Below are 23,148 nucleotides of genomic sequence, written 5' to 3'. Positions count from 1 at the left end.
TTTAAACTGATCAAGGGTTACCAAAGTATTTATTTTTAGGGTGCTCTGTAAAGAGTTCAGGGTGGTAGACACTAAAAGCAGATCTTCCAAACTCAGTGCAAACTCGAGGGACTTGCAGTGAAAGCCGAGTTTGATGTCTATCTATTATAGATATCTATTATAGATATTATATATAATATATATATTATATATTATAAGATATTATAAGATGGCAGCTTCCCAATAAGATCCTTACAGATAAACAAATACATATGCCTGTCACGTCTCTCAGACAGAGAAGACCACACATCTTCTCCATACTGGATGCAATGATGAGAGCTAAAAATATCACCAGTAATAAATCTAAGAGCAGAATGATAAACAGGATCCAAGGACTTCAGAGTGGAGGCTGCTTATAAATAACATCACCATAATTCATGTGAGAGAGAAAAACAGTTTCAACAATCACTTTCCCACAAAGCAGAGGAAGGTTAGTTCTATTTCTATACAAAAAACAATTATTTGTCATAATTCGAATATAATATATAGATATAATATAGATATAGATACAGATATATTTACATAAACCTTTTCCGGCTAAACTGAGTGTTGTTTGAGTTCATACCTTCCCACCATACGGACCTCTTCTTCCATCTGGACCCTGAACAGCAGAAAAACAACAGTGTTAAACATGTTTAAAGAATATTTGATCTCAGGCTGCAAATAAGGATTATTGTCATTAACAATTAATCTGCTGAGTATTTTCTTTATTAACTGTTTCAGTTAATAATCTGTGTGATACAAATTAAGGCGATGACTCATCTGCACAGATTGGAAATGTTTCCATATAACATATCGATCGAGTATCTTTCAGGCTATTTAAAAAAGTATTAAATTTCATTAGTTTTTCCCCACAAATATAAAATATAAATTAGCAAAACATAACAGCATCAATATCAAATATCAATATCACACTGCACATAGCGCTAACAAACAAAAACATTGGTAACACTGCTCCAGCACTGGTCAGTCTTTATTTATGATATCAGAGGTGAGGCAATTAGTGGACCAGTCTGGAGCTGCAGAGATCAGTCAATCAACATAAAATGAATCGTTAGCTATTTCGTTAATTGATTAATTGTTATTAGTAATTTTTCAAGAAAAAATGTCCAAATTCTCTGGTTTCAGCTTCTTCAAAGGGAAATTTGATATTTTTCAACCTGGACCCTCTTTTTCCATCTTTTTGTGTCTAAGTGACTAATGGAGACAACAAATTTTGAAATCGGCCCAGTATTGAATAAGAGCGCTTCAACCAGCAGCTGTGAAACAGGCTGTGATGTAATCTGACGGGGTAATAACACTCCGTCAATGTACGTCCACTAAAAGTTCTTGTTTTTTCCACCAACAGGCTCAAATTATTATTATAAGTGTCCGACAACATTATAGAAAGGACCATACAGAGAAATTAAATGTAGAAATTAAACCTTTCGCTTGATCCAGTCTGTTTGTTATTGTGTCTGACCAAGTCTCATTGGAGGAGAAGTCTCGCTCTGAAATTTCCTGAGAGTTGAGTTATTCAGCCATGACTTTGAAAATCTTTTTAACATTAAGCTACACTTTCTGTTCTCCAACACAACAAACTCCTCCCGGCACTCCTCTCTGCAACTCTGTCATGGCTGAATAAAATGACCATTTTATGACATTTTATAGACTAAACAAAGAAAATAATCAACAGATTAATTGATAATGAAAATAATCATCAGTTAATTGATCAACAGAGAACCATTTTGATGATCCATTAATAATACAAATCATTTTAAAAGCAAAGATGCAGAGTGTTCTTTAATTCCAGGCCTCAAATATAAATACTCTCTTCTTCTCTCAGATGTCTGTGATGAACTGAGTATCTTTTATCTCACCGGGTTTCCATCGACCCCGGCGTCTCCTTTATTCCCGTCCAGACCAGGTGATCCCTGCAGATTTAGAAACATCACAGTTCAGCAGAGTGATACACAATATATGATTTAGGACTCAGCCAATGACAGATGAAATACTTTAATATGGAGATTTTTTTTGTGTGTAACAAACACAAACCCGGGTGCAAATTCAGAGTAGAGTAGCTGCTCTGTTGTTGTTGTTGTTGTGTGTAGCATGTTTTTTGCCAACTTGTTTATCTATGTAAAGTGTCTTTGAGTGCCTTTTAAAAGCTCTGTATGAATAGAATGTATATATTTACATTTTCAAAAAGTTCCCTTTACATAATAACTTCAAAACGTCTCAACACTGAAACACAGACCTTTAAGATTATATTATGACCATCAGAAGTCTTTTCTTTTTTACGTTTGTTTGTTTGTTCATCCAGAATATTTCAAACACAAGGTCCATTTACTATGCTATTCCCAGACATTTATACCATATCCTGTGACTCTCTTTAGCAAAGTGAACTAGTTCAGGCGTCATCACGTAACCTAAGTACAGGATCTCTGATTCGATGTTTCCAACAGCAGTGCTTTGTGGGACTTGAGGTTGATTTCACAGCACTGATCTCAGCACACATGCAGGCTGTGATGTTTCTTACTGGTAATCCTGGGTTCCCGGGTTCTCCTTTGGTTCCTTGTTGGATGTTAGTTATACCCGGTTCTCCCTTTCAGACAAAACACAGAAACCAGAATCTTAACACGATCACTTTGAAAAAATTAACTCTACAAAGTTTCCTAAAGTGGAGCCGTCAGCTGTGTTCCAGCTGTGACCGCCTGAAAGCAGAGTTGCTTTTAGATTTATTGAAATTAAAGCTATGTGTCACTGACTCTTGTAAATATAACGATTTATGCGACTGCAGAGACGACTAAAAAGGCTGAGAATGAGCTGAGCAGGACTGACTTTAAGATGTTGCCAAAAACACTTATGGATAAATTCTCTTTGTTTGTCTGTTAACTACTTATAGTTACAAAATGATTTGGATGAGATGTGAGCTGTAGGACTTTGCTCTTAGTTTAAGGGTTTGTTGATGAGAAATGGTGGATGTTGGGATATCAGCCTCTTAAACTGTCCTTAACCATAAACACTGAGCCAAGAGTGCAGACTCACTTTCCTTCTGTCTTGGCAACATCCAAGTATGTAGACTTGGCTTGTTTGAGTTTTATTGGGAAGGTTAAATACCTGAACAGTATTTAACAAAGCAAGAAGTCAGAACATTTTGACATCCTCATCATATATGTCTGATACATCCAAAGAAAAAAGGTCAGAGTTTGTGTGAGATCCTGATGGAGAGCTGTGGGTAATGTGTGAGTGAAGCTAACTTCAGGTCCCGGTCGGCTACGTAGATCTTTGATTTGATGTTGTAGAGACGCTCTTTCTCTTAACAGCTCAGTCAGCTTTTCCTCCGTTTCTCTCACACCACAAACCTTTTTACTCACCGTATCCCGTCTCTCTTTTATTCATTTACAGGTACGTCTCCCTTGCGTTGACACACAAGTGACGTCTTTGGTTGTAAATATCAAATATTTATGAGAGCGAAGCGTTTGAATCTGAAGACGTAAAATTAGACAAATCACACACTATATGATTTTATCTGCCGGCTGTCAACACCAACTGACCCAGACTGGCACTGACCCGCTCCAACTCCTGCCCAATCAGTCGCGATGCCCCAATCAGATTCAAAATCATCTCACCAGTCATCATGTACATCCCCAGCTCAGGTGTTTGAGTGTGGGAAGCCAGTGAGGGATTGTGGATGTTAAACAAGAAGTTGATGGTGAGAAAGTGAGTGACAAACAGAGAAACAGAGATAACGTCAGACCTTACCGGATCTCCTCTCAGTCCTCGCTCTCCTTTCAGACCCTCCTCTCCTCTTCCACCTGGGATACCCTGAGGACAAGAGTTCAACCTGTCAATCAGCCAACACCTCTGAGCTTCACTTCATGTGATTTTTTTATGCAGTGAATCAAAAGTAAGTAAATATAAAGCCAGACAAAACCCAAAGACCAGCGAGTACCACCACGCAGGGAAATGTCATGAGAAAAGGTTCTTAGTTTACTTACTGGCTCTCCTGGATGTCCTCGCTCTCCTCGACTTCCATTCAGTCCTGTCACTCCCTGCAAACAAAAAACCAGAAACAGCTCAGCACTGAGAGCCTGAAAACCTTCTTTCACATCATCTCACATCACACATCACATCAAGAGTCTATTGTTTGCTTTAACTCTCCAGAGGAGAAACACAGGTTTACATGATTATACTTCCACTGTTGACATCCACGTCTGTTCCATAGTTTAATTTCACAAGTCATAATATTTATCTACAACGTGATCTGATATCTATATTTAGATGTTTTTACATCTTGCTGGCATTCCCCTCTTTCTACTAAATGATCTTGCTAAATTCCTCATTTTGCGGCTACAGAGAGGGAGAATCAGGTTTGAAAAAAGCCTTTCTCAATCAACTCTTTACTCTGAGCAACAGAGTCCAACATGAACACAAAGAAAATAAAGTGTAAAGAAAATAATAATGGATGATATTATTGTATTTTAAAAATGCTCAAATATGAATATCAGTATTGGCCTCAAAAATCCTTTAGGTTATTGACCTTATGAGTTTCAGCTACAATGAAACGCTCCGACTTCATAATGTTGTCTTTTAACTTCCTGTCTACATCAGACGTGGGGATATACTGCATTGTATATATTGACATCCGATGACTGTGATCATCTTGCACCTACATTTTAGCAAACAACTGATCAGTTTTATAACGTACAGCATGTAGGACAAAGCTGAAAGAACACGAGAGACTTAAAAAAAAAAAAGATGTGCTTTTATTCATGTTGGTAAATCAGATTACAGACCAACACAGTGAAAATCATCTTTCCAACTTTGAGAAATAGGCTGTGTGAACCATTCAGGACCCAGATTGTTGACTTGTGTTGACTACAACCAGCAAAAGCAACAGCAAGTTAAAAGACAAAACTGGAAATGGAACAAATGAAAAAATGGGACACATTGCATAAGATTATGGCTGCAACTAATGATTATTTTCATTATCGATTAATCTGTCGATCATTTTCTTGATTAATCGACTAGTTGGTTGGTCTATAAAATGTCAGAAAATGGTGAAACGTGTCGATCAGTGTTTCCTAAAGTCCTCCAATGTCTTGTTTTGTCCTCAACCCAAAGATATTCAGTTTATTATCATAGAGGACTAAAGAAACCAGAAAATATTCACATTTAAGAAGCTGGAATATGAACATTTTGACTTTTTTATTTTATTAAAAAATTACTTCAAATGATTAATCAAAATTAAAATAGTTGGCGATAAATTTAAAAGTTGGGAAGTCAGTCTAATGTCAGTCAAATCTGATCAAACCTGCTGGGTGTTTGACTGTTAAACTCTTAATAATTAACAAAAATTGATGCTTTTTCCCAAACTTTGACTTTGATTCCTCCTCTCCATCTGTATGCATTCATGTAACATCAATGCATGTCACTAACTTTGCTTCTTCCCCGGAGTTTTTTGTGCTTTCTCATCTCACAGGAAAACCTGAGTCCCGGGCCGAGCCTTTGCGGTCCTTCACAGTCCTGATGGCATCCTTCCCTGGCTATTGATGCTTTTACTTATTGTTATTGTTATGATTGTTGTTCTGTTCTGTTCTGTCCCCCCCCCTCCCCCTTTCCCTCTCTCTTTCTCTCTCTCAACCCAACCGATCAAAGCAGATGGCCGCCCACCAAGAGCCGGGTTCTGCTTGAGGTTTCTACCCGTTAAAGGGGAGTTTTTCCTTACCGCTGTCGCCAAGTGCTGCTCATGGGGGAATTGTTGGGTCTCTGTAAATTAAAGAGTACGGTCTTGACCTGCTCTATGTGAAAAGTGCCTTCTGTTGTGATATGGCGCTATATAAATAAAAATTGATTGATTGATTGAATTGATTGTTGAATGTTATACGGGAAATCTCAAGATAAGAAACCTCACAGTGAGGAGGTTTAAGGTGTTAACATAATATAATAATAATAAATTATTATATTTATCGAAGAGAAGAAAGCTGATTTGAGGTCTTGGTTTATCTTTTTAATGATATGCTGAACTGATATAGCTGCTGACATTCGTACCTGTTCTCCATTGATTCCATCCAGTCCGTCTTCTCCGTTCTCACCCTGCAGCGTTGGTAGAGAATCATCTGTAACATCTCACAGCTGCCCTCTCTTAATGAGAACACATCTGAACTAAAATGTTTGTCTAGATTTAAATATTTGTCCAAACACTCTTCACTTAATGCTGCATTTCACATTTGCTCTCTTGCTTAATTCATTGTCTTTACGTTCCAGGAAGCCTGAGTCACTCACCCTGTCGCCAGAGAATCCTGGATTGCCCTGCACACACAAACAACAGGATATAAACATACCAGGCAAAGGACAACAAGATGGGCATATATTATTACTATTATGAACATTTCCAGGCTACTCTCACAGTAAACTTGTAAGTGTTTGTATAAAATTAAATGTCATATTTTTGGACAGATATGTACTAGAAGCCAAAAGGTTCTGATGTCGCTCCACGCAGGCAAAAAATGTAGAAAAGACGTGTTTGGTGAAACGCGGGTTCAGACCAGAGTCTTACATTACATCTGTTCTATTATATAGAAAATTGTGAAACTGTGCAAATTATCATGTGAAAATCATGATGGAGCATTAAACCTTTAAATCAGTTAGCTTTAAATCACAGCTAGCTTGTGAGATAGCCTTAAAACTAAATTTGAATATAGTTATTAAGCTATGTAACTGTTGACATTTTGGTAATTCGGTCAGTTATTTCACATAACTAAACAAAGCAGGAGCTAAATTCAATCATGATGGAGAATAAAAACCCAGCTAAACTCCTGCTTAAGCTAACTAGCTTAGCAGATGAGCAGCAACAACCATTTTAGCTTCTACCTCATATAATTCATGTGATTTGGTGGCTGAGGTACCTTTTGAAGTCACGTATTGAAATGTAATAAATTTTAAATGATTTCAGTATAAATATCAATGGTGGAAGGATGGGTAGATACCTTGCAAAACACAGATTCAATTCCCAAAATATATTAAATAATCAAATTAAAGTTAATTTTCTTATTGCCTATTTTTCCGTAATGTTGCAATCCACCACGACTGACTGTTATCTTTTACTTCAGCAACGTGCACCCTTGGATTTATCTGGAAAAATAAATGTACTGTGCATCCCTGTTAAAAATCAATATATAAACCAAGTAGTAAAAATGGACATGCTGTTGGTAGATACTGTATATTCTCCTTACATCCTGTGGAGATTATCCATAGTTCAGTATCTACATGTGGGTTATGCAATTATTTGTTGTGGTCTGAAACTACATAAAATAACAATGACAAGTTTTCTATTTGTTACTCCCCCAGCCGCCCTTAAACTTCACTGTATCCTCTGCCTTTGTAGGGTAGTGTGGACAGTGAACTATGGTGGTGAAGAACATGAAGCCATGACAAAATGTTATTGTTACATTCTTACTTTACTTAATCTTATTTTTTTTAAAAACTAATGTAAAAAACATCCAGTCATGGTATCAATACTGGCAATGACACACCCTCTAGAGCCCCACAAACACAACAGACCACAGCACTTAATTCCCTTTTTATTTGGTCTTAACATCACTCAGTAGGAGGCATTTTTCCATCTTCAGTGTTATTGTGTTCCTCTCAGTAGTATTAAGCAGTGCTGTACCTTCTGTCCTCTGGTTCCAGGACAGCCCTGGATGCCCGGAGGTCCAACTGGTCCAGGAGGTCCTCGGTCGCCCTGCAACAACCAGACAAATCAAACTGTGACCGCAGACTACACAAGAGTCCAGAAAATACGAGCAGGTCAAGCAGTTTCATCCTATGAACAATTTCCTTTTTAAGTGATAGTTTTACTGGCATTTTAGTAATTTACGTTTGTTAAAAGCCTGTTTTAAGGCTCTTTCATTTTTTTATTGACTTTAGGACAAATTGTGTATCCACAAAATCATCTTTTGTTTGGTTTCTTTTGTTTGGCTTCATACTCGTATCAATTTTGGTCCCATTTGTATGTCTGTATGTTAGTTAGCATGATATATTAACTACATGTTAACAAATCTCAAAAAAATTTGGTTGAAGGTGATGCTAGGTAAGGCTGATAAATTTTATTTTATCAATTATTAAATTTATTACACTCAAAAAATACTAAGAGTTCAAAAAGGAGCAGGTTGTTTTAAACCCACATTTCAGTTCAAGTTTCAACACAGCCAAAAGCTGTTTCAGCGACAAAAGGCCTCCAGTTTTTTTTCACCACTCCACCAAGTTTCATCTCATCTTAAAAGGAGTAAAAACTGTATGAAGAAGCACTTACGGCGTGCCCCTCCTCTCCCAGGAAGCCAGAGTGACCCCTCCTCCCAGGCAAACCCTGTTTATAAAACAGACACAAACAGATTCAAATAGATTATTAACTGAAGCCAAAAATGAACTCAAAAACATGTTTTTTTTCTTCTTCTTCTTCGTTCAGCTGGATGTTGTTCTCTTCTCTGTGCAGAGGTTGTTTTCACAGTCATCTGCTGAAGGAGGAAAGTTTCTCTGAGCTCACCTTAAATCTCAGTTTAACACGTGGACATATCAGCAGGATTTGTGACATCACAATTAGTTTGGAGCCAATCGTGGTCCAGTATGCAACTTACACAAGTGTGATGTGAAAACTTAAAGCTTCAAGGGCACAAACAGTGAGAATGGACTTTACAGTGAAGGAGGACACAAAATTTAAAGTTTTTAATTTTTAAAGTTATTCAATGTAAAGTAGTTTATATATCGTCAAACATGTCTAGACGGATCGTTATGCAAGGCAGCCCATTATATGTATGTCTACCTTCTATAAATACACCTGAGCAACCACTTATCTTGATGATTATATGGTTGACTGTTGTTTTATATATATATATATATGTTTTATTATGAGAATGTTTATACAATATACAGTCAACATGAAATCACCAATATGGTGCAATTACCCACACACCTTCAAACCCTCCTCCCAAAACAAAACAGATCCAGATCTTGCAATTACACAATTCATAGATTATGATAGACGTCCGTTAGAGATGACGAGTAGTAGACAGTGAAAACTTTTACATAATTGAATGATTAACAGTTACAGACAATAGGGCAAGAGTAAAAGTAGTGCAGATATACACACACACACGCAATAAATAAAATAAATTAATAAATATTAAATAAATAAACACATTTCGAAAAATGAACTATTTCCTAAAAAAACAAGGACAGACCCCCAATTTTGAGAGTATATAGCAAGTTTATCTTTTACCAGACTATTACTTTCTGAATACACAAAACCAGGCCTGTTGCTGACTTCATGAAATCACTTGCTCTCAGCCCAGACCAGATTTTCTTTCTTGACATCATGTTTAAAGTTTAAAGATGTGTATTTATGGCAGTCACCTTTGACCCTGGGTGGCCATGAGAACCACGGATGCCTGGGTGTCCCGAGCATCTGCACATGACGTTGCAACACTCCCTTTCTGACACTGTAACCTGCAGAGAGACACAGAGAGCAGAAGACAAAAGATTTAATATAAATTTATATATATATTAATATTAAACAGCACAGTTTTAAACATTTCTTTCTAATGGCCTTATTTCAAAACTCAAACTACGTAGACAATTATACAACATGTAAATCAGACAACTTTGAAGTTGTTGGAAGGTGTATTATTTCACTTTTGATTGAGTTATACACAACACAACTGTTTTCCATTATAAATATGCTAAACTAGACCAACACTGTTACATGAATTCACTCACTTCCAACACAAACTAAACTATTTCAATACATTCCATATAATAAATGTCATTTTATAATGTCCTATCAGTGATGAATAAGTCAATACAAAGTTCATTGATCCTACAAGTGACATCTTTTATCTTTCTGTCAGACTTTTGTTCCAGTTGATGTTAATGGAGAGTAAAGGCTTCAGTGTGCTTCAGATGAGGTGCTAAACGGATTGTCTAACAACACTTTTTGGTCTCTGTACTGTTTTTGACTCGTCTTTGCACCATTTTGTCTTAACTTTGCACTGTTTTGGCTCATCTTTGCACTCTCTAGTCTAGGGCTGTAGTCTGCTGGTTGACTGGTCGATTAGTTGGTCGATATGCTCTCGTCTGACTAAATTCTCATTGGTCGAATCATCTCCGTGTTATTTTCATAAGGAGAAAAGTGCTACATCAGTAGCTTTCCAGGAGTAATCCATTATTTCCTGCGGCGGGAGGGACAGACTAACAAATTACCTGTGAAAACGGGGGTGTATTCAAAGCACACCCGTTGTTTTCACAACTTTCTGGCAGTAAATGTACAGTACAGACTACAGTGAGTCGGTTAATAAATGCTAAAAAGTCACGTCATGAAAGACTCGCAATTTGTGTGAGGATGGTGCTGGCGATGCTGGGCATGGTGATGCTGAGACGATTGTTGTAGTCGAAACCTCGGCCAAACTCCACCGTCTGCAGCTGGGCGGGGTTATGGGCTCCCTCCAGAGCCACAGTCAGCAGAGCGCTGACTTCTGCAGACAATAAACACAACAACAAATAAGAGATTTACTACCTCAGAGGAGTTCATGTGTCATTGGTCTACAAACTGACATAATGCACTTTATAAAATATTATGTCAAATGGCTACATTCAACTTGATTTTAGGAATATCCCAAGCTGATTCACAGGTTCGAGAGACATTGATGAATTTGTGTGATGTATGTAAAGCCTGATCTATTTTCTATCCTTTGTTTATTAGCCTGCCAGCAAACCAGCTAAATTGTGAGCTCTGTTAAAACACTGAAACATCATCTTTTTATGGAGGTTGAAAACTGCAGGACTGACATAACAAAACACTACGAGACATAATACTACATATTACAGCAGAGTAAATCATCAAAAACTATGATGCAGAATGTATTTTCTTAATCCTTTCAACCCTAGGGTGTTTTTGTTGCTTATTTAGGCTACTCAGAAATATCATTTTGTATGAGAGTAGTACTAGACATGCTCTAGTACACTTTTTATGGAAAAAAACAAAAAATGTAAAAATGTCTTTATGTGCAGAAGTTTTCAATAAAGCATAATAGTCTAGTAGGAAGGGGGGGTTCCCATGCACCCCACTGATATATTTTTCTAACTTAGTTTTTTGTAATCCTCAAGGTGTCTAGTAAACAAATTTTCATGTTCCCAACTCGAAATATTGTCCCATGGGTCCGTTTGGCAGCCATTTTTTGCGGCCATCTTGGATTTCTGGCGGAAATTGAAAATTGACATAACTTTTGAACAAGACATCATACAGAGACAAATGACCCCATTTTTCTATATAATTTTGGCATGAGGAATTGATTGAGATGGTTATTGTAGTGATTTTATCAAGTTTGTTATATCAAAACTCGAAAAATAAGAAAGAAGTTTGTATAATTTACACTCAAAATCTTGCAAAATGACTGTCTACATATGGGTGTACATATGACACTTGATAAATATATACACAGTGTTATTACACATCTTGACATGAAGAATAATTACTAAATAATGTGATTTAATAAAATTTATGAAGCATTTTATGGGTCCAAATACCACTTTTGTTCATGTTCCACAACTGTGGTCTTTATGTTGAAATACATAAAAATGAGCTAATTCAATTACAATATGACATTATTTCAAATGAAATATTTTCATATAAATATCACTTTAAACCATATTAAAATTCTTTCTTTTTGTTTAATGATTATTTATATGATTTTTTCACCCTCACTTCTGAGTCTTTACAGCAACGCTGAACAAATGACATAGTAAAAGTTCTCACACAGGCTCCCCCCTCTACTGGACTCTATAGGTAATACTCCTCCCCAATCACACACACACAATTGCTCACTGAAATTTGCATGTACGTAGCCAGCCAATCAGGACACGCCTACCGATTCAAATATCCTGCACCCTATATAAGCAGTGTCTAGCTACCGCTCTTCTACTAGCTCTTCTTTTCTTCAGCAATGGCGAATCAGCTCACTTATCTCTCTTCTCCAGGGATGGAGTCGCCGGTACATGCTCGTTCCTTCCGTCGTGCCTTGGTCTCATGTTCGCCGGGCATCACTTCCCAGTTTGAGTACCTCGGGTGGCACTACGCAGAGAGTGGCATGATACAGCCACCGCCCTGCGTATTCTGCTTAGCACTTCCTCCAGATCTATGCCAGAAATGGTGGGAACATTTTCGACGATGTGGTGTCCCATTCCGCTGTGACGAGAAATGGCATCACAGCTGCGTGTTATCGGAGTGGATGGACAAAACACTGAGACTGGGTTATTCTCTCTAGTTCTGCTGTGTTCCTCCTCCATATTTGGGCATCAAGGAAATAAATCTATTCTCTCAAGAGGAAATAGATTTTCTCTTTGATGAGATCCAGCACCTGTTATCAAAACAAGGTGTCGGTCATTCCCACTCATGACAGACAGAAGGGGTTTTACTCTGCGTATTTCCTTTGTTCCCAAGAAGATGGGATGTTTCAAACCCATTTTGGATATCCGCATTCTGAACCAATACATTGGCAAAGACGTTCCACATGCTGACCATGAGGAGATTGCTGGAACTGATTCAATCAGGCAACTGGTTCACCACCATCAACCTGAAAGGTGTTTATTTTCATGTCAAGGTGGCACCGAAACACAGGAAGTTCCTGTGTTTTGCCTTCCAGGGGATAGCCTATGACTACAACAGGCTGCCGTTCGACTACTCCCCATCTCCCTGCACGTTCAGCAAGTGTGTGGACACAGCGCTGCAACTGCTCTGCAACTGTGGTGAGAGTGTCGTCTTCTATTTAGATAACCTCATTGTCATGGCCAGGTCCAGAGGATGGGCCATTTTCCACACAGCCAGATTAGTGTTGCACCTAACTCAGTTAGGCTTTGCAATCAACTGGAAGAAGAGTGCCAGATTCGGCCAGGCTGCGGGCTGTTCTGTCAGAACCCAGATGGACGGCACTTCAGTGGCAGTTCAGGCTGTGGCGGTGACAGCTTTGACTGTCATGCAGGCATTGGGGCTCATGGCAGCGGGCCATCGAGTCGTTCCACTGGGGCTCCTGCACATATGCTGCCTGCAATGGTGGTTCAGGGTAGACTGTGAGAACAGACAACTGCGCCACAGTTGACTACATCAACAGGCAGGGTGGGGTCCGGTCCGCAGCCCTGTTGAAGATAGTGTAGAACTTGTTGGTGTGGGGCTCAGAACACCTTCTGTCTCTGAGAGCCCTCCACATTCCGCATCTGGTGAACAGGGGCACTGACATCATGTTGAGGGGCAGCCCCTCTTGACTTTCTTTATTATTATATACTTTTGAAGAATTTAAACCATTTACACCACGATGACTTGAGTATAGTGCGTGACATTTTTTACCAAGTAAAGGTTGGAAAGGAAGTCAGAGGGGGATGGGCAAGAAAGATGGAAAAAAAGAGGTAAAAAGGCATAAGGGGGAAAAAAGAGGCAATGAAAGATGGGTAGAAGAGATGAATGAAAGAAAGAACTACAGAAGAGAAAGGGGAAGAAGAAGAAGAGGACAGATTGGAAAAATGGAAGCATGGAAAAAGAAGTGGAGTTGTGGTATGACTATAAATATTATAATATGATATTATTCTATATTTCTATTTATCAGAGCAATTTTAGAAACACCTCTGCCTCCCAGTACTTACTTGACTTTCTCAGTAGTTCTGACTGAAGCTTCAAACTCGTCACGTCTTCATCGAGTCCGTCTGAGAAGATCACCAGCACCTGAAGGGTGAGGTTGGTCACATGTTAGATTGTTCTTAGTGAGAATCACTCACTCAGGTCTGCAAAGGACAAACTATTTTGTATGCTGTTTACATGTTTTTAGCCAAGCTTCTAGGGATGCCAATGTCTGTCTGTCTGTAGGCCATCACTTTAGTCCAGACTTGACAAATATTTGATTACCATAGAAACCTTGTAGAGACAATTGTTCTCTCCAGAGGATGAATCCTACTGACTTTGGTGATTCTCTGACGTATCCTCTAGCACCACCACAAGGTTTAGATTTGTGGTTTTGAGTGAAATGTCTCAACAAATTTTAGATGGATTGGCATGAAATTTGGTCTAGACTAATTCATGTCAAGATGAATTGCAGTAACTTTGGTGATGCTCTGACTTTTTATCTAGCGCCATCATCTGTTCAAAATTTCACTTTGTTCAGTATTTTTGTTTATGACTAAATACCCACAAAACTAATGGAAATGCCATTAGTTTCAGCCTCAGCTGTACTTTCTATTAATTACTAATTAGCAAATGTTAGTATGCTAATATGCTCCATTACGATGGTGGACATGACAAACATTACACTTGCTAAACATCAGCATATTAGCATTGTCATTGTGAGCTTGTTAGCATGCTGATTATAGCATATAGCTTGAAGCATCGCTGTGCCTAAGTAGGCAGCCTCACAGAGTTGGTAGCATGGCTGTAGACTCTTCATCTGGTTTGTTTACCAAATAAGCCATAATAAGCCATACATAGACTGTAAAGACATTGGAAAATATGAAACAGTACTAGTGTTATCTCCTTTTCCATATATTAGATTTTCTAAAACCACTTTTAACTCACATTTTCAAGAATTGAAGTCTGATTGAAAACATTCACTGCTGTCACAGAATGAGAACTCATCCTTCACCTTAATTTCATAATAAATAAATGAAAACACATCCTTTTCCAGGGTTGAAAGCTGCGTCACTCTCACCTTCACATGAGCTTTGGATTTGTCCTTAAACATCTTTTTGAAGGAGTTCAGCAGGGCGGTGTTGAAGTAAGTAGGTTTAGATATCTTCATGACTTTCTGTAACACGTCCTCACTGTACACCTCAAAGTTTGTGTCGTACAGGGATTTTCCATCACGGTCTACCAGTCGGAAGGCAATGTTGGGTATGACTTTAGTCTTGACACAGCACAGGCCGTCCACAGAGGAAATGTATTTGACAATAGCCAGCAGGTTGTCATGGAGCGTCTTCCAAGGAACTCTGGCTCTTTGTGAAATATCAAATCCGATGCCGATATCGATGCTGCAGTTTCCGTGTACTACAGGACCTGAGGTAGAGACTTTATATTTTGCAGCAACATTAAAAATATAAGAATGGCAGAAATGTAGAAAAATTAAGGCAAAATAGCACTTATCAACTCACCAGGTGGTTCAGGTCTAGGTTCAGGTGTAGGTTCAGGTCTGGGTTCAGGTGTCGGTTCAGGTCTAGGTTCAGGTGTAGGTTCAGGTCTAGGTTCAGGTGTAGGTTCAGGTCTAGGTTCAGATGTAGGTTCACCTGTAGGTTGAGGTGGTTCATCTTTTTGTTGTTGTTCACATTTACAGATGGCGGAGGCCAGGTCTTTCTTGATGTTGTCCAACTTGTCAAACTGATGCACATTGAACACTCTCACAGGGCTTCCAGTGATCTGCAAGAGCTGCAGGAGGTGGACATCTCCAACACCGATGACAAAAATCTCAACCCCCATATTCCTGAGATTGTTGGCTTTGTCCTCCACTTCATCATGAGCATCTCCGTCTGAGAACACCACCAGTATCTGGGAGATATTAGCAGACTTACGGCTACCATGTTCCGGTGTGAAGTAATCCGTCATGTAGCCCAAGGCCTTTCCAAGGTAGGTGTCTACACCAGTGTGCTTTAGTTTGAGGATTTCTTTGATCACAGTTTCCTTCTTGTAGTACTTGTTGAGGTAAAACTCATGCTTAGGATCATCACTGAATTGTGCAGCTCCAACTTGAACAAACTCTTTGCTTATGTTGAAGCTTTCCACAAGTCCTGCCGTGAAGTCCAACATGACTGTGTGGTTGTCAGGTGTGATGCTGCTGGACTTATCAAGTAGGAAAACCACGTCAGCCTTGCAAACTGCCACAGGAGGAACTGCCAGAGAAAAGGAAGGGCATTTGCCAACATTACTAATCACCAAGTGTACTATGAAACTTTTTCACTTTATAGTGTGATTTAAACTATATTCTGGTGGTTTAAGACTTTTGCCATACTCTGCTATTGATGTCAGGTGTATTGAGCAAACATACACTATTAAGCTGCACATTCACATGTTTATGAAGTACCATTGTACCAACAGGGCCTGGTCTGAGGGGGAAATTTTGATAAATTACAAATAATTCCATCAATTTGATGGATTAATTTTCGTCATCCTCTCATGACACCCCCCCCCCTTTCAAATCCCTTCTTTTTAATCTGATTAGGTTTACTTTTCAAAATTTGCAAGTAACTAAAGCTTTAAATATGCAGTCAGCATTCTCTGTGAAAGCTCCTACCTGACGACATGAAGAGCTGCAGCTCCATCAGTACTTTTAAAACCAAATTAAAAAGTCTGCTACTCAACTCTGTTACCATTGACTCTATATTTTATCTCATGTTCTTCTCATGTATGTGAATAATCTTGAACTTAAACTTTAATTTGTAAAGCATACATTTGTCATTTCTAGTTGACACGGTGGATGTATGTAATGTGCTACTGTGTGTAAATTTGTATTATGTGTCCTGGGTGTTTTTTGCTTGGTACTGTTCTGCTTCTGCACATACAGTATGTTTTATTTGTGACCTGCTGAAGTGACTGCAGAGGAAAATTAGCTGTAAGCTAATTCTAGCACAGAACATCAAATGGTAACATTTATGTTAAACACTGTATATGGTCCCTTACAAATAAAATAAATACATTAAATTCAGATATACTACTATTATTACTCAAAAGTGCTGCTTTGATACAGTCCTGGACTCTCACCGGTCTCACAGATCTCCAAAGCCACCTGGCTCTCCCAGTCCTTCAGCGCGTCAAAGTCCCTCCCATAATAAACCCTGTCTTCTGAGTGGCTGATCTCCCGCAGCTCGGTGGTGTTGGCGTCCATCACTCCGATGGCATAGATAATCACTCCCTTGTCCATCAGACGCTTAGCGCTTTCTGTGACGTTGTCGTTGGATTTGCCATCTGTTATCACCACCAGCCTCTGCTTCAGCTCAGGACGCCCTCCCTCCGATTTATCGAAATACTGCGACACCGCTGTGATGGCTTTACCCGTGCGCGTGCCTTCTTTCATCTGCTGCATGTCATTGATGGCTTGAAACATTTGATCTTTGTCATAGTATTCGCTGAGGGAGAACTCTATTTGGTAATCGGTGCTGAACTGCATGAGGCCAACATGCACCGCATCCTCCCCGATCACAATCTTGTTGATGACAGATTTCATGAAGTCTTTCATTCTCTTGAAGTCTCCTTCAGAGATACTCTCAGAGCTGTCAGTTAAGAAAATGACATCACCTGATGCGACTTTGCAAACTGTAGACACAGAGAACATAAATGTTAGTATGGTGTTCCTCTTTTATCACCCTTTTCTTACCTGACGGCCCTGTCAAGCCAGGAATATTTTGGGAGATTGCAGGCAACAAGACAAGCTACTAAGTATATGAATTTTTAAATGACTAGTTGTTTACAAGCACATGTTGTCCTGATGTCAAACCCACTAAGCTAAAAGTGGTAGCTTTGGAGAGCTTTTCTTAAAGATCTGGTATCATGGCCTTTTTTGACTAATTTTTATGATTACTGAGTCTATTTTAAACATATCTGTGACATTTTTTTTTATCAACAGTTATTTAGATTTCTCTAAATCCATCTTTCCTTACAGCCCAGATTCCCCTCTGTCCTCCAGCAGGCTGTCTACATAAAATCTGTATTATTAATGACCATCTTCTCTGATTGGCTGGAGGTGTGGCCCCCACTTTCACCCCCAGCCAACAGAATACTACCTAATCAAATACTACCAAATCAATCATAATGATAATCAAAAACATTATAATAATCCAAATGCAATTCAAAGTGCTTCACGAGCAATTGACAAAACGTGGGATTTTAAAAATGGATTTGGAGACAAATGTGCACTAAAAGAACTGAAAAAAAGTTAACCGAATAAGACAACAACAAAAGATGGATAATTAAGATAATAAAAGATACATAATAAAATATATCACAAGCAATAAAAATAACAACAAAAAATAAAATTGTGTAATACTACCCAAAATAAATATAATAACATAAATTCTATTGATCAGTGTTAAAATGTTGATAAAACAAAATAGAATAAAATAAATAATGATGATTATAAATAAAATAAATTTAAATAATAAAACCATTAAATTATAAGACACTACATAAAAGCCAGACTAAATAGCTCCTCTCTGTTCCAGCAGCTTGGAGCGTAACGGTTGAAAGCAGCATCACTGAAGGGTTTTGTTCTGCTTTGTGGAAAAGCTAAAAGAGAAGAACTGAAGGATCTGAGGGGTCTTCCTGGTTCATAAATCAGAAGCATTTCTGAAATGTAGTTTAATGCAAGACCATGAAGTGCCTTATAAACTAATAAAATCATTTTTGAATCAATACAAAAACTAACAGGTATCCAGTGTAAAGACTTTGAAATAGGTGTAATGTGTGCTCTCCTTTTGGTTTTAGCACTCGTGCAGCAGAATTCTTAATTAATTGTTGCTGATTAATTGTATTCTTCGGTAGACTAGAAAGGAGAGCATTAAAATAGTCTAGCCTGCTTGTAATGAATGCATGCATCAGTCTCTCTGTGTTGCTCAGAGAGAGAAATGGCTTCACATTGGAGATGTTCTCCAAATGATAAAATGCTGTTTTTGTGACACGCCGCACATAAGCTGTGAAATTAAAATCACAATCAAAAATCACTCCTAGATTTCTTGCCTCTTGGCTTTAATTGAGTCTCAGTGTGTTTAGTTTGGAGACCAGGTTCTCTCTATGAGCCTCTGAGCCAATGATCAGTGCCTCTGGTTTATCCTGGTTGAGCAGTAAAAAAATCCTGTGACATCCAGGCCTTTATATCTAAAATACAGTTAAAAGGTGAGTCACTCGGCCCAGTGTCATCAAGAGACACGCTCACATAGAGCTACCCCACAGGTAACCTCATAGTGTTTGGAGGAGTGGTCATCTATTGATACAAAAAATGTTCTTCTGCAAAGATATGAGGAAAGCTAGTTAAGACCAATTCCAGACAGTCCAACATTCTCCCTTCTTGTGTGATCTCATGAGTCCAGCTGCCTCACATGGTAAGGGAAGACTGTCTCCAAAATGAATTTCAGCCATTCCTGATGTATATTTCCATCCTCTGGAAGGCTGTAACGACTTTTTAGCTGCTGAACAACCAGCAACACTTCCAGTGTCCTCCTTTGCTTATCAAATGGCTGTGATACAAACTCTTACTTACACTCTCAGTGCAGCACTGGGTGGCGGTGGCCTCATGCTAAAGCTTCCTGCATATTTGATAACTTTCTGGTGTGACATAGTAACGAGTACCGCCTCAACACCGCTTGATCTTGAGCCACGAATTTCAAAATTTCAAATAACTTAAAAGACTGAGGAGATAAAATTATGTTACAGCACAGGAAGACCCACCATCACCCTAATCCACCCCAAAGCTCATTTCCATTGTTTTCTAGCCCTTTAAAAGAGCACTTCTCAGATGAACCTTTTGCCCAAATTAGTAAGGATCCACTTGTGCAGTGGAAGAGAGTGTAGCTCAGTCTGGCTACTATACACTCTACACAGAGCCAAAGTGAAACTGGAACTTCCAGGTTCTGTTTCAATAGTGAGAAAACCTGATTCAAAATCACTTTGCCTTTTGTAATTTTAATACCAATAATTATTAAAAATCCACATATGTCCCTGTGTGTCTTAAGATTCATAGGGATAGTGGTACTATTCACCAACAATCTTTTCTATTGTAATTTTTCCAACTTCAAGCTGAAAACTCTGCTGTCTGAAAATGTCTACACTGTCTCTGTCCTGAAGTTACCTGAAGTAGCCACGGCCACTTGCCTAGACTCTTATGTTGAGCTAGTTACATTTGGTCTAGAGTGTATAGTAATGGTGTTCACTCAAGATTGCCAAAAACAGAAATATTAAATAACAGTTTTCTTACTTCTGGAACAACACCTGAAAAGTTACTATGACACTACAACCAAGGCTCTGTAACTCAACACAATTTCTGGTTCTGCATTTCTTTAATTGGTCTTTCTGAAAAAATTGGGCGTGTTCCTGGAATTTACTACCTATATTGTAAGACAAATCATCTTCACTGCAAGAGTTGCTATCAGACGTTGCAAACTTTGTGACTTTGTGACAAAATTTACTGCAATAAAGTGACCATACAAAAAACAGCTCCCTTGAAAATGTACATGATGTAGTGCATCAAATAACATTTTGTCCATATCCATAAAATTCTCTAACAGTATTTTCTACAAACATGTCTGAACTAACCATTTTCAGACATCTCTGAACTAAACGCGACCCCTTGACTGGCCCATGGTCTTGGTGAGTCAAAAAGCTGTGACTTTTAACCCGCAATGGTCTGTGGGCTTATGGGAAATGCTGTTTGTCTAAGACTGCAAAAACACAGAAATATTTAAATAAACTACTATATCAGATTTTTTTTTTCAGTTCTTGACTAAACATATGGACTGAACAACACAACATACTGTTGAGTATGGTTTAGTTCCCTGGCTGGACTTTTACTTATTTACATCACTACAACTGTCAGTGTGATTTGAATGAAGTTTTCTTACTTCTGGAACAGAACCTGTCTACATGCTAGACATGCATTTTAAAGTCAAGTGTTTTTCTTACATTCTGGAGAACAGATGTCTGTGATAATGTCATCTGTGAGCGTCTTCAGGGCATCAAAAGTGGTGACATTGAAAGTCCTCTTAGGGTCACCGGAAATATCATCCAGCTCAGTTTTGTTTGACTTTTTCACCCCGATGGCGTAGATGATGATGCCCTGCTCCCTCAGTTTTTTTGCAGGATCCTCAACTATATCCTGGGATTCTCCATCAGTGATGACAATCAGGTATTGTGGGACTTGACCACGAGTGTGTCTCTTAAAGTGCTCACCCATTGAAGACAGTGCTCTCCCTGTATTTGTCCCACCTCCTTTATGCATAATATCCTTCACAGCTTTCTCCAGTGCATCTGCATCTGCGTGCTTTGTCAGGTCAAATTCCAAAGTTGGAAAATTCACAAGCCCCACACGGTTATTTTGTGGCCCCACATTTAAGGTATGCAGAAACTCAATGATGAAGTTCTTTGTATCATTGAAGTCGGGTTCACTAATGCTTTCTGAGTTGTCTATCAGGAAGTAGAAGTCCGCTTTATCCTTTTGTACACAAGCTGGAGAAGAAAAGCAACTGTAAGAATTAGTTCTTTACACATAGTCAGAGAGAGGGAAGGCTAAAAATCAATCAACAGCTACTCAAGGAGGTAACAACTACAATTTTACATCCCCAAAGCACAAACAAACCATGAAATATGGTTTTAGTCAACAGGGTGTTAACCGATAAATTAACTGCAACTTGAAAGCTGATCAAGATTTCTGGCTCTCAGGGTTCATTCTGTTTCAGAACAAGGATTCAAAACTTGGTCCACACATGTCATTCTCAGCTTTACTCTCTCTTTACATTAATTTAATTTAATTTAATTTGCTGCATCGTTTATACTCACACAATATTTAAACTTTGACAACTATCAAAAACCACTGGTTCAAACCTTTTTTGATGTTTTCTTTTCTTTTCTTGTCTGTGAACTTTTTGTCAAAGATCTTTTTGCACAGGATTCCCTGCAGTCTCTCTTTCAGGGGTTTCAGATGAGTGAAACTGTTCACATAAAAAACATGCTCGCGAGGGGGGTGAGTAGCCATCTCGTTCAGTTCCTCCTCTTTGGCATCTCCAATTCCTACAGCGAAAACTGTGACCCCAGTCCGACGGAGAATGATTGCGGCGTCGCTCACATCGTCCTGGGATTCACCGTCTGTGATCACCACCGCCACCTGCTGGACGCCCTTCCTGCTGCCTTTTCGCTCAGTGAAGATTTCATCCCGGGTGAAGTTTAGGGCCTTTCCAGTTTTCGTGTCACCACCATTATAAGGCAGCAGCTTGATGAACTGTAGGATTTCAGTCTTGTCATTGAGAGTGTTGAGGTAGGCCTGTGCTGTGGAGATTTCGTTGTATGTAACGATGCCTACTTGGACTGTCTTCTTACCAATATCCAGGCTGCTTACAATCGAGTGTAGGAAATTGCGTACAAGCTGGAAGTTGGCTTCTCCGATGCTTGTCGACTCATCAACAATGAACACAATATCTGCCATGTTGCCTGTTTTGCAATCTGTGAAAGGAATATAATTAGTTAATTTGAGCAACTGCTACTTGAACATTCAAATATCTTTGAAGATGAAATATATTGTATAACAGCGATATTCATTATGTGTTGCTTAGAGGTCTACAAGTGTCCTAACAGCCTGACCAAGTAAGCATGATTTTGTGAGTTTGCAATTGTAAAGGTGGCTAGGTTAAAAACTGGCATGAAGTATTGAAGGTAACATTTATTAATTTTCATCCTTAACACTTATTTCAACAGCATTCATTAACTTTAAATTAAATAGAACTAGTGTTTTCTTATTCGTTCCTCCCTGAGTGTAAAGTTGATCTATAATGTCCACTTCTAACTGAAAAATGACAAAACAGAAAACACAATCTTTGGTAAGGAAGATTATATTTGTAGTTTGTTCAAATGAAATGCGAAAAAATGTTGTCCTTTCACTCACAAGGAAATGAACACTAACACATAAGATGAGCTCATAGGTAACTGCAAAATGAAACTGTGACATCGCAAAGGTGAGGGGAGAGACTGATGTCGGACAAGTCCTGCAGCCTGACAGTAACTCAGTATTAACTGAAACAAATCTGCCAGCAAGTAGTGAGCTAAGTAAGCTCCGCACTGTAGCCGCTGAGCTTATAGCTCAACTAACCTGAAAGGAATTGTTAATTATTTTTATTTTTTTATTTTGGTGTGTCATTATTTGAGAGTGAGATGAAGAGATCAATGTCAATTTTATATCTTTGTGTTGAGTAAGTAGCTGGAATCAGACGTGTTTAGCCTAGCCTATCATAAGGACTAAAGAGGGGACAGCTAGCCTGGCTCTATCTGAAAAAATAGACCTACCAACACACCTATAGCTAATCAATTAAAATGCTGTATCTTGTTTATTTAACATGCACAGAAACAGAAAA

General features: G+C 38.6%; 1 protein-coding gene across 2 annotated transcripts in view; it reads right to left on the bottom strand.

Moving 5' to 3' along the window:
* The window catches only part of LOC137190746 (collagen alpha-6(VI) chain-like), a 75,899-nt gene that overhangs the window by 35,220 nt on the left and 17,531 nt on the right, over positions 1–23,148 (bottom strand). The window contains exons 5-21 of one of the 2 annotated variants that reach the window (XM_067600327.1): positions 21,629–22,243; positions 20,711–21,253; positions 16,802–17,353; positions 15,202–15,933; positions 14,763–15,118; positions 13,708–13,786; positions 10,405–10,550; positions 9,433–9,525; positions 8,336–8,389; positions 7,694–7,765; positions 6,307–6,333; positions 6,073–6,117; positions 4,020–4,073; positions 3,784–3,846; positions 2,558–2,623; positions 1,899–1,952; positions 605–640 (exon numbers count right to left, since the gene is read on the bottom strand). In XM_067600327.1, the coding sequence (XP_067456428.1) occupies positions 605–640; positions 1,899–1,952; positions 2,558–2,623; positions 3,784–3,846; positions 4,020–4,073; positions 6,073–6,117; positions 6,307–6,333; positions 7,694–7,765; positions 8,336–8,389; positions 9,433–9,525; positions 10,405–10,550; positions 13,708–13,786; positions 14,763–15,118; positions 15,202–15,933; positions 16,802–17,353; positions 20,711–21,253; positions 21,629–22,243 (3,587 nt within the window). The remainder of the gene's footprint in view (positions 1–604; positions 641–1,898; positions 1,953–2,557; positions 2,624–3,783; positions 3,847–4,019; positions 4,074–6,072; positions 6,118–6,306; positions 6,334–7,693; positions 7,766–8,335; positions 8,390–9,432; positions 9,526–10,404; positions 10,551–13,707; positions 13,787–14,762; positions 15,119–15,201; positions 15,934–16,801; positions 17,354–20,710; positions 21,254–21,628; positions 22,244–23,148) is intronic. The other variant, XM_067600328.1, reaches the window with a different exon arrangement.

This window comes from Thunnus thynnus, chromosome 10, assembly GCF_963924715.1.
Source record: "Thunnus thynnus chromosome 10, fThuThy2.1, whole genome shotgun sequence".
Classification (NCBI taxonomy): domain Eukaryota; kingdom Metazoa; phylum Chordata; class Actinopteri; order Scombriformes; family Scombridae; genus Thunnus; species Thunnus thynnus.
The sequence above is the reverse complement of the archived record's forward strand: the minus strand, read 5'-3'. Positions and strand labels throughout refer to the sequence as shown.